General features: G+C 42.1%; 1 protein-coding gene across 2 annotated transcripts in view; it reads left to right on the top strand.

Moving 5' to 3' along the window:
* The window catches only part of med15 (mediator complex subunit 15), a 34,610-nt gene extending 23,456 nt beyond the window's left edge, over positions 1-11,154 (top strand). The window contains exons 13-18 of one of the 2 annotated variants that reach the window (XM_083779598.1): positions 464-527; positions 4,632-4,698; positions 5,414-5,571; positions 6,882-7,048; positions 10,184-10,282; positions 10,692-11,154. In XM_083779598.1, coding sequence (XP_083635724.1) covers positions 464-527; positions 4,632-4,698; positions 5,414-5,571; positions 6,882-7,048; positions 10,184-10,282; positions 10,692-10,828 — 692 coding nt within the window. In that variant the 3' untranslated portion in view covers positions 10,829-11,154. The remainder of the gene's footprint in view (positions 1-463; positions 528-4,631; positions 4,699-5,413; positions 5,572-6,881; positions 7,049-10,183; positions 10,283-10,691) is intronic. The other variant, XM_083779599.1, reaches the window with a different exon arrangement.
* Positions 11,155-12,049: the final 895 nt, after the last annotated feature.

A 12,049-nucleotide genomic window follows, 5' to 3' on the forward strand; every position in this document is an offset into this window, starting at 1 on the left:
TACAGAATTGGAACCCTGGCTGATCACGTTTGTCCTTTTGAATTATTATTTTGTTTATTAAATCACCAGTTCTGCAACACGGACTCCTTTTTCTTTACAGCATAGAAAGAAAGCATATGGATTATTCCGGAGAGGAGAGACACTGCGGTTATAAGGCTCCATTTGGTTCCATTGGTGTTAAATTCACTGTGTAGATTAGACGAGGTGGAGGGGGATCTCAAAATTATGTCTAGAATCACATTTTCTTTACACACACACTCATGAAAAGTCGTGAATCCCTGGTCTGCGTTCATATATATTTTTCTCCTAAAACACAGAAGGCCTTACGTTAAATGACTAGGTATTTGTCTTCATCATTGTGTTAAGAACTTAGTTTGTCCTGTCACAGTGGTTACATTCTTTCCCTGTTTTTCCACAGATCTTTGAACCAGTTTACTAACCAAAGTCCTTTGCGTGTTTACAGACAGGAAGAAGGACCTGAGCAAGATGAAGAGCCTTTTGAACATCCTCACAGACCCTAACACACGGTAAACACAGCGTGCATTTAAAGTCATTCCATTCTAGTACCTTTCAGCTTGTATAACCTCATATGGTGTACTGACCATGGTATTACTGTGCTTAACTGACCAGCCAACTGGCCTGACCTGAACCCCACAGAGAATCTAGGTTGTATTACCAAGAGGAAGGTGTGAGACAGTAGATTCAATAATGCAAATTAAGTTACGGCTGTTATCAAAGCAAACCTTGGCTTCCATAACACCTCAACCGTGAACAAAGGCTGGTCACCTCCATGCCACAACCATTGATGAAATAATTTGTTCAAAAGTACCCCAGACCAAGTATTGACATGACAGATGGTCGACATTTCTCGATTTAAAATAAAAAACTTTCATGAGCTGTATGCCATAATCAAGACAAAAATATGTTTGAAATACTTCACATTATGCCCAATGAATTGAGCATATATGAAAGTTTCACTTTTTGAATTATATTTGGGAAGAAAATGAGCTTTTACACAATATATATATATATTTTTAAAGGGTGCTGTATATGCAGATGTTTAGCTTTAACTTAGAAATGGGTTACAGGCTATGTTCTTTTAAGACCATGTCTACATGAGTGTTACATTAGATTTTCATTGTCATTGTGCTTCAGAGAACGAATGAGAAACACGTGTGGGTCACACACACACACACACACACACACACACACACCTGCAGTGTGTGACATAAAAGTCCAAGAAAAAAAAAGATAAACGCTAATCAGAATAAATGCTAAATAAATACAAAGGAAGGCAATAAAGAGCCTTGATCTGTATGATGGTGGATAGGTGGCATCATTTTATTTTGAGTATATGGAATGTGAAGAATCACACCGGTGTGAAGTGAGGGGCGCTCTTATCATCGTACATCATCATGGATCATCTCATACTGGCCAATCAGAATGCCTGTTGCCACAAATGTATATATTTGGCGGACATTTGACCTAGTACTCTGAGTAACATGGCGGCGCACAGAGCGCTGTGTTGACAGTGTTGTTACAGACTAGTGGTTCTACAACGATTCCTACGTGGATTTTATTTTTTATAACATATGATGAGGCAAAATGATCGTGTCCGTAGATTATTGTTTTACCGCGATTTCTTTTTTTTTCTCCACGTGGATTATTATTACTGTGTATGCCGAGTACAGTAGTGCATCCCGTGGACGCAGAGGTTGTTGGTGTGTTGCGGCCCAAAACTATATAAAGTGTGTTTTGGGACGCAAAACGCACCCTATTTACATCACTGGGTTTGCAGTAATTAAATGAGTTGAGATGCTGCAGGTCGGTGGTCGGTCGGTGCGCTCAATGGTCCTTCGTATCACCACCCGCATTGCAAAAGAAGCGCTTCCAAACTCGGACACACGGAATTCGTTGACAGAAAGTAGCTCATAACGTGTCTGTGGTGGATTTGTATGAAACAAAACGTTCGCAGACGTAATGAGGATAATTCCAGCTTTCTGTAACGGCTGCAATGTTGGTGAGTTTAACATTGTTTAACTCATTCTAGACGGGAACCCCCCCATTATGTTATACTTTAGCTATTGAAAAATAGCAGAGCTACAAGCTCATAGGGTGCCACCGAGTGGAGCGCTACGAGCTTGTAGCTCTGCTATTTTTGAAAGATTGTGAAAATGTGGTGCAAATCTTTGAATATATATATTCTTTCAGAGCGTTTTTAACTCAAATCTTTGCTTCTGAGGGGCCCCTGGAACAACATATTTTCAGATGGGGGTTGGCGGCCAATTACATATAATTTTTGGGGTCCTTGACATGAAATATTGAGAACCACTGATATAGAAACATAGGTATTTCAGAAAACTGGAGGATTTAGAAGATTATTTTTTAATTTCGATGTCGGGCCTAAATGGGTTAATATCAGATGGGACTTTTCTGTTTGGATGTATGGGCTGTCAATAACAGAAACATGTTTTTTTAACCACTTAATCTGCGGTTTTGTTTGTCTGAGTTACGTGGTCAGTAAGTTTAACCCATTTAGACCTGATTTAAACAGTTTTCTTGAAAAACCCACGTTTCTATGTCAGTGGTGCTCAAACTATTTTGTGTCAAGGAACCCCAGAATGATCTGTATTTGGTCACTGACCCCCATCTGAAAATATGTTGTTCCAGTGACCGCCCCCCCAGAAGCAAAAATTTGAGTTCAAAACATTCTGAAAGAATATATATTCAAAGATTTGCACAACATTTTCACGATTTTTCAAAAAATAGCAGAGCTACAAGCTCGTAGCACGCCACTGTGGCGTGCTATGAGCTTGTAGCTCTGCTATTTTTCAATAGTTAAAGTTATGATGCTTTAAAACACCAAAAAGGGTTCCCTTCCTGCCCTACAGGATTAGAGTCTGTTCGGCTGACAGACCTTCATGTGTTTCTCATTTATTTATTTATTGATTGATTGAAATATTTATTAACAGTTTGTAGAATTACAGTACATTTCAAGCACAAACTCAATACAAAGACTGTTAACTGTGAGTGGACGACCCAATTAAGCATTACACTTGTTTACAAGAGGGTCCACATTGTTCAATTCATCAAAACATTTAGAGACATACAAATAGACACTTCTATGTAGTTAAAGAACAGAACAGGAATTCATCATTGGGGACCCCCATCATCCCTCCCACGGCCTGTTTATGCTCCTACCCTCAGGGAAAAGGTACAGGAGTATTTGGGCAAGGACAACCAGGATGAAAAACAGTTTTTTCCCAAGTGCAGTGAGGCTCATAAACGAACTGCGCCCCCTCCCCCCCCTCTCCCGGCAAAACTGAATGAAGCGTTGGACTGAACTGGACAAAAAATGCACTTTTGGATGCACAACAGCACTTTAAAAAAAAAAAACAGTGCTGGTAACGTTTTGTTTTTAAGGATTGCACCATGCCACTTTATTTATTTATAGTTGTGCGTGGTGTTGGTAACTTTTAACTTGCCCATATGAATTGCACGTCATCATACATACTGGGGCTCTTTTTAAATGTTTGTCCATGTTGGTTTTAGTTTTTAGCTTGTGTTTTTAAATAGGCTCTATGTTTTATGTTGCACTGCCAATAACTGAGGGGAAACGATATTTCATGTTCTTTTGTATGCAAGTACATAGGAAAATGACAAATAAAATGATTCTGGGGGGGGTTCTGATCATATAGGAAGCAAAAAGGGAAAGGATACATATACAGTGAGGGGAAAGGGGGGGGGGGGGCGGTGGGGGGGAATCAGATTTTACAGAGGCCAGTTTCGAATTGCAGCCGTCCGTAGGTGCCCTTTGAGAGCGGTTTTGAAGGAGTCAAGGGATTCACATGTCTTAATGACTGTTGGTAGGGCATTCCACATTTTAGTGGCATAGGAGCGAAAATAATTTAGTCCCTTGTTTGTGCCGAATCTGGGTTGTACATGGTTTGTTGCACTCCCTCTGGTGTTGTGGGTGTGGACTTCGTTTACATTAAGGAAGTATTTAGACAGGTACATGGGTATCTTAGTGGTGTATCGAATCTTGTGGACCAGACCCATTGCAAGATGCTGTACTCTGTCGTCGACCCTAAGCCATCCCAGCCTGTCAAAGTGGGCAGGGGTGAGGTGGGTTCGGGGGGTGAGGCCAAGTAGGAGCCTGACCAGTTTGTTTTGGGAGGTCTGGAGCCTTGTTTTAAGGGCCTTTGAGGTGCTGTGGTACCAAGAGGTGGATGCATAGTCAAAGAAACCTTGTACGAGGGATTACTATTTGATCCGAAGAGAATGGATTCAGTTTTTCCCAGGTGTAAGGATAGTTTGTTATCAGCGAGCCAGGTGCAGATTCTACCGAGTTCAGAGCTGAGGGTCTTTTCAACCTGCAGTTTGTTCCTGTCCGAGACCAGCAGTGCTGAGTCGTCTGCGAACAGGAACAAGTTGTAGTCACAAGCTGATGTCATGTCGTTAACATATATATTTATCCATTCATTCATGCTCTATCCATTTTCTTTCTTTCTTTCTTTCTCAAAATGCACCACACGACAGCTGTAATTGTGTTGTCGTGTCGTGACGTGACATGGCATGGCATGGATGCATCCCCTCAGATCTGTGTTAACGATCATCTCCCTGACCTGCAGATGTCCTCTGAAGACCCTCCAGAAGTGTGAGATAGCTCTGGAGAAACTGAAGAACGACATGGCCGTGGTGAGCTCTATACATTCGCTTCAGTCGTCCGTTTATCCGTTCAGTTATTGTGTGTGTGTGTGTGTGTGTGTGTGTGTGTGATTACTGTGGTCAGTGTTTAGTGAACTTTGACAAATAAAACTACATAGAGTAGTACACATGACTGATTTGAGTCATTTGGATTCCCAGAGAAGCCAGCATGCCTTCAATGGAAGCATTGAAAATAGCCTATACTGTACAAGCTCTCAATGGCTGACTGACGCGACGGACAGATTCCCGGAAACGCTCTCCTCCGCGTCAGTCAGCCGCGGAGGTGGAGCTTCTTTTCCATCCACCAGCTGTCTAAAAAGCCGGAATGACGTCGGGCGTCAGCTTCCTCTGTCCGCGGCTGTGCGCGAAGGTGTGCCTGCGCTGAGTGTGTCACAGATGCATTGAGAGCTGGAGAGCTACATTACTTGCACACCATTTTATTGTTTGTTTTAATACTAGACTATTTATTTTCTCGTGTACCCTTTAAGCATACAAGCCCAGCCGCTGCTATTTTTGAAAAATCGTGAACATTTGTTTGAATATATATTCAATATATTACTTAGTCGAACCCACCTCAAACCCTATAACCTAACCATAACCGCAAGCAACGGGAGCAGCGCATGTCCGCAAGTTCGTACTAAATGCTCCGTCGGAATTTGACGCGCGGACCCCCCAGAACTCAGTGTGTTTTTCTGTTGTTGTCCAGCCCACCCCCCCTCCTCCCCCAGTGGCCACCAAGCAGCAGTACCTGTGTCAGCCTCTCCTGGACGCTGTGATGGCCAACATCCGCTCTCCGGTCTTCAACCACTCCCTGTACAGAACCTTCTCCCCGGCCATGACGGCCATCCACGGGCCTCCTATCACGTAAGAACAACTTGGACACCTCCGCCTTCGCAAGATGAATGCAGCATGCTTGGTGTCTCTGTGTCGTTGTGAGAGAGACGTGTTCAATCATTTTGACAGTTAAACCTTTTTCATGTCAAGGACCCCCACATTTATATGTGCTTGGCCGTGGACTAGGGCATTCACTTCTAGTCATTTTTACTAGTTGACTAGTTGCCTAGTTTACTAGTCGACTAGTTTACTAGTCGACTAGTTGTTTAACTACCTATTATGTAAAAAGAAAACCCTTTTTTTTTTTTTATAATTATTTGTAATTTTTATTTATTATTTTTATTTGTTTGTTATTATTTATTTTTTTACGTTTTATTTATTACTAGTCAACTAGTACCAACAAGGTCGACTAGTGGATTTACTAGTCGACTAGTTGCTTAATGCCCTACCGTGGACCCCGATCAGAAAGGATTTTGTACCAGGGGACCCCCAGGAAAAAAGATTTGTGTTAAGAAAGAAATGCAAAATTTTCAAAAAAAAATCCAACCATTTCAGAAATTCTCAAAAATAGCAGATATGCAAGCTTGCAGCGCGGCACGAAGTGGCGGTCTGTGAGCTTGTAGATCTGCTATATTTGAATAGCCTATGTATACATGGATGAAGTGGTTAACATGATTGTGATGCTGTATTAACACATTTTCCTGGGGACCCCCTGGAACCCTCTCAAGGACCCCTGGGAGTCACCGGACCCCACTTTCAGATCAATGTTCTGGGCAACAGCTTGGTCCTATGCAAGTGCTTGGCCCTGTATAGCTGTTACAGTCAGTCAAAGTTCTGTATGGGAACTATTTGAGACCATCGAGGTCCAGATTCCTTAAATTTGAACAATTGTTGGATTATTGTATTCCAATCCACACCATCGCCGAAAGCCTTTTTTCTTTTTCTTTTTTAAATGAAATTAATAATCTCTTCTTTCTCTCTGGCTCAGGGGTCCCAGTATACAGTAAACTGAATAAAGATCTCTTCTTTCTCTCTGTTCTCAGGGGTCCCAGTATAAAATGAATAAGGACCTCTTTTTTCTCTCTGTTCTCAGGGGTCCCAGCATAAACTGAATAAGGATCTCTTCTTTCTCTCTGGCTCAGGGGTCCCAGTATAAACTGAATAAGGATCTCCTCTTTCTCTCTGGCTCAGGGGTCCCAGTATAAACTGAATAAGGACCTCTTCTTTCTCTCTGTTCTCAGGGGTCCCAGTATAAACTGAATAAGGATCTCCTCTTTCTGTCTGGCTCAGGGGTCCCAGTATAAAATGAATAAGGACCTCTTCTTTCTCTCTGTTCTCAGGGGTCCCAGCATCGCGGGGCGAAAGAGGAAGCATGAGGACGACGAGCGTCAGACCATCCCCAACATCCTGCAGGGCGAGGTGGCGCGCCTGGACGTCCGGTTCCTGGTCAACCTGGACCCTTCATACTGCAGCAACAACGGCACCGTTCACCTCGTCTGTAAACTGGGTACGCACCAGGGGGGCAGTCAGCCAGATATTTCGTGAAGCCTCATTTGAAATCGGTAGTTCATATAATGGCCTGTTGTGGCGCTGGACCGGACCCAAAAAGCCCCATAGCTCCATAGAGGCCCATGTATTTTGGCCCAACTTCACCTAGACTGTATTACCTTAATAAACATGGTCATGAATACTTTCTTCTTCCAGTCACTAGTTTAAAGTCTAATTTCTAATGTCATAATATTCTTTTTGGAAAATTATGGTCCCATTAATTAAAAAAATGACCATAAAGAAAAAGAACCATCGCGTATGTTCTGAGGGGCGTGGCTACCATTACAGTCTATGATCGGGATTCCCCTCCCACTCGAGTCAAAATAAAAACCAACGGAGAAGAAGGGGGGAAGTCCCGCCTCGTTGTCTGGGCACCCAATGACCAGCTGGTATACAAAACGGAGCCAGCCAATGGCCAGCTGGTACCAAAGATGGCGACTTACATCAGGAATTAGCATATTATTACAGGCTTCATTTTACGTTCATGTTAGACCCGGGGAACGCTTTGTCCATATTTTTTACAGTCTATGGTACGCACGCAACAGCTCCCATTTAGGCCTGACGTCGAAATTAAAAGAATGTCTTCTAAATTCGGACAGTTTTCTGAATCAGTGGTGCTCAAAGACCCCAAAAATCATATGTAATTGGCCTCCCACCCCCTTCTGAAAATGTTGTTCCAGGAACCCCCCAGAAGCAAAGATTTTAGTTAAAAATGTGAAAATATATATTCCAAATTTGTGCCACATTTTCACGATTTTTCAAAAATGGCAGACCTACAAGCTCGTAGAGCGCCACTAGAGCTTGTAGATCTGCTATTTTTCAATAGCTAAATTATAACGTAATGTTTAAAACGCCAAAAGGGGTTCCCGCCCAAAACGGGTCAACCCATTTAGACCCTGAGGACCATTCTACAAATGTCTTCTAAACCCCATGTTCGATAAGCTTTTGGCTTGTCGAGCCCGTTATCGGGTATGGCCGCAGCAGCTGACGTCATGGGCCGCTCCCTATATAATAAGGGGCAGGTGAGTGGATTAAATTATTGACAGGGGGGAGGGTGGAGGGGTAGCGCAACTCCGACAGATAGGTGTGAACGGTTTTGCCGACGTGCGAATGGGGGTCAATTTAAAACAAAGGTGGCTTACATGCTGTAGTTTGCTACTAACAGAAATTTGTACAAGGGTAGGCAATCTTTTGTTTTTTCTTGTTTTTTTGCCCCCTGTCTTCGAAGTTAAACTGGTTAAGCCCTAAACTGACTGGGCCACGGTGGCAAGGGGGCCGAGACGTGACGGGTGGTTGCGGGTGAAAAGGTTTTGGTTACACGTTTAAAAAGACAAGAGGGGAGCTAAAATGCAATAATGTAGCACAGATGTTGACTTAATTAGCACATGCACGAAAGGGAACATTTCGACAATGCATAGGCATCTGTCAATAATGCATTGTAGAAATTAAACCCAATTACCCAAATGCGATACTTTTGCAAGTCGAAACAACATGCCGTCAGCAGCTGCAAGCAGAATAACCGTCCTCTACAAGACTTTTGGTGCTTGCTGCCCAGCAAGACTCCGTTCAGTCCGTTGCCATCATTTATAATCCAATTCATAATACGTTTGGGGAAACTCAAAACTCCCTCCCTGCCATAGAGTTCTAATTATAATGCAATGTGCGACTTCTCAGTCTATCGTAAGGCAGATCTACAAGCTCACTACGCGGTGCAACCAGACGCAGTGTGAGCTTATAGATTGGCAATTTTTTTGGCGCGTAACACCGTTGTATATTACGTACATTACGCTTTTAAAGTGACGGTACACAATTAACAGTTCCCTCTGTCTGTTAGAAAAGTACTGTATTTCAAGGCACTAGTAAAATGTAGTGCAAGGGATGTTTTGGTTGGTAAGAAGATTATAGAAGTGTGTGTGTGTGTGTGTGTGTCATGGCATACAAACTCTCACAACTGGGTTGAACTGGCCAATAAAATTAAGGTTCTGTTCAGAATGTATTGTCTCCCAGCTTTCCACGAAATAATAGCAAATGCTCAATAGAGCGGCGCAGTCCCTCCCCCTTTCAGAACAACGGCCCAGGAAATGAAAACGCAATGCATTTCCCCATAGGCAGTTTTTATTTAATTTATTTAAAGACCTTATAAGCGTCGTACGAAGCCAACTCTTGTCGTGACAAATCATGACAACACACACAATATTTTGGGCCAAACAAAGAATTAGAAAGTAGAAAAAAACCGCAGGTTACAACACTTTTTTTGTTGTTTTTCTTCTTTGTAATTATTTGTTTGGTCCAAAATATTGTGTGTGTTGTCATGATTTGTCACGACAAGAGTTGGCTTCGTACGACGCTTAAAAGGTCTTTAAATAAATTAAATAAAAACTGCCTATGGGGAAATGCATTGCGTTTTAATTTCCTGTGCCGTTCGTTGTTCTGAAAGGGGGGGGGACTGCGCCGCTCTATCTATAGTGGGCTCGATAATGATCCGGCTCGATAAGGTGATCGTTATCAATAAAAAATTACGAGCTCCATCCCTAGTGGTGATCAACCTTTTTCATGTCAAGGACCCACAGAATTGTCTGTATTTGGCTGCGGACCCCCATCTGAAAATATGATCCGATTTTTCTAAAATCAGATCTACAAGCTTGTATTGTGTATGCTTGTAGATCTACTATTTTTCAATGGCTATAAAGTGTAACATAATGCTTAAAACACCAAAAGGGGTACCCGTCCTGAATGGGTTAAGGCCTGGAACACGTCTGTGTCAACCTTAGCTTTTAACCACATTATCCATTATTTTATACTTTAGCTGTTGAAAAATAGTGAAAATGTGTCTCAAATCGTTGAATATATATTCTTTCCACAGTAAAAGTCTTTCCTTCTGGGGAGTCCCTGGTACAAAACAATTTGTAGATGGGCATCCGCTGCCAAATACATATAATTCTGGGGGTTCTTGACATGACAATGTTTGAGCACCACCGATAACGTTTTTATTTTTTAAAGAAAACTGTTGTGATTTAGAAGACATTTGTAGAATCTCTGGTCTCCGCTCTGAGGTCTCAATGGGTCAACACTGTTCTGTTGTTCTGTGTCTCAGATGACAAGAACCTTCCCAGTGTTCCTCCCCTGCAGCTGAGCGTTCCTGCCGACTACCCAGACCAGAGTCCCTACTGGGCGGACGACGGCGAACAATATGGTGAGGCGTTCTGTCCTCTGCTGCTGCTTATTAGCTCATTGTTTTACGTGTCCATTTTCTTTTAATTAAAACAAAACAAAAAACGAATTGCCATTGTTGACTGTTCTGTATTTGAAGAGCACATGAATACATCTCCTAAAGTACTGCTTACTAGATATGAATATGCACTTCTATATATCCTACTCAGCCTACTGTTTGTATTGTATTTTTACTGCTGTTATCTGTAAAGCACTTTGTAAACTTGTTTTTGGAAAGGTGCTATATAAATAAAGTTATTATTATTACTGTATTAATATTACTTTCAGTAATATTAATTTAGTAACACTACCAAAACATGACCACGTGGTGGTACCAAGAGAGGTAAAAAATAAAGTTGTTGCTGGTCTTTTGTGGGCTTCTTCCCTGCCAGGTGCCAACGGCTTCCTGCAGAGCGTGCACAAGAACATGACCTCCAAGCTGCTCCAGCTCCCGGACAAGCATTCGGTCACTGAGCTGCTCAACACCTGGGCCCAGAGCGTCCGACAGGCCTGCCTGTCGGCAGCGTAGACCAGTGGTTTTTCAGCCCATTTCCATTTCAAGGCCCTTTATTTATTCGCCATTTGAGCCACACGGACCACCATTTACTGACATTTTAGCCTCTCGAACCCAAAACTTTAAAGATTTTGTCTACAATTACCATGCTTTTGGCAAATGTTGATCAAAAATAATGATTCTACATTCTCTAATTGCGTAGACTTCTTGTAAATGAAGTGATGCGGATGTTTGACAATAATTTAACTCTTGAGAGCATAACGTGAAACCATTTTTCATGTTATGCTCTCAAGAGTTAAAGATCTATAAGGGTCCATTTCTTTACCAACTCCCATCATTTAGCCATGGGGACCACATCGAACCGCCTCAAGGACCACCGGTGGTCCCCGGACCGCTGGTTGAAAACCCACTGGCGTAGATGCACGACTACCGCTGAAAACCAATGCTGAAACTACCGCTGAACTACCACACGCCTGGTAGAGGTCCGACCAAGACTTGTTGGTGACATTCTGTGGGAATACAAATACACCCAAACAACTACATTTGTTTTTGTTACTTCGAATCATGGCTCAGTTCGGCATGTTGCTTTAATTTAAAAAGAAAATAAATCAATGCCCACGTGGGTGCATCTCTGCAGGCCTGGACAACAAAGTGCTGCTGGGTTACAAAACACGAACTAAACATTTATTGCTGTGTGTGTGTGTGTGTATGTGTGTGTATATGTATGTATATATATATATATATACACACACACATACATACACACACACACACACACACACACACACACACACACACACACACACACACACACACACACACACACACACACACACACGTACCCAGTATGCAACCTGGAATAAACCATTATTAGAAATATGCCTTCATCATCTCATTGCATAGGGAAACCCACCTCCATAAGGTTGGACTCCAGTTTAAAAATGATGGCAAGCTTCCAGCTTTGGAACTTGAACATGCATCACCAGCCCCACAACAAGAAGTATCAACACTTAAATGTGAATAATAATGCACTCTGGGTTTTTTTGTATGCCCCTTAGAAACAACACTACATGTAAAGAAAAAACTGAAACGTTCAATTCTGTAGACTTTTACCTTCACAAAACATGCGCACATTTCCTTAATGCTTCATTCAAAAATAATGTGTATTGAAAAGACGTGAGGTAAGAATGGGATGGGATGGAAAAATCTAGTTTGATATGTAATATTTTATTTTCT

The sequence above is a fragment of the Protomyctophum parallelum genome (genome assembly GCF_964188405.1).
Source record: "Protomyctophum parallelum genome assembly, chromosome: 13".
NCBI classification, from domain to species: Eukaryota; Metazoa; Chordata; class Actinopteri; order Myctophiformes; family Myctophidae; genus Protomyctophum; species Protomyctophum parallelum.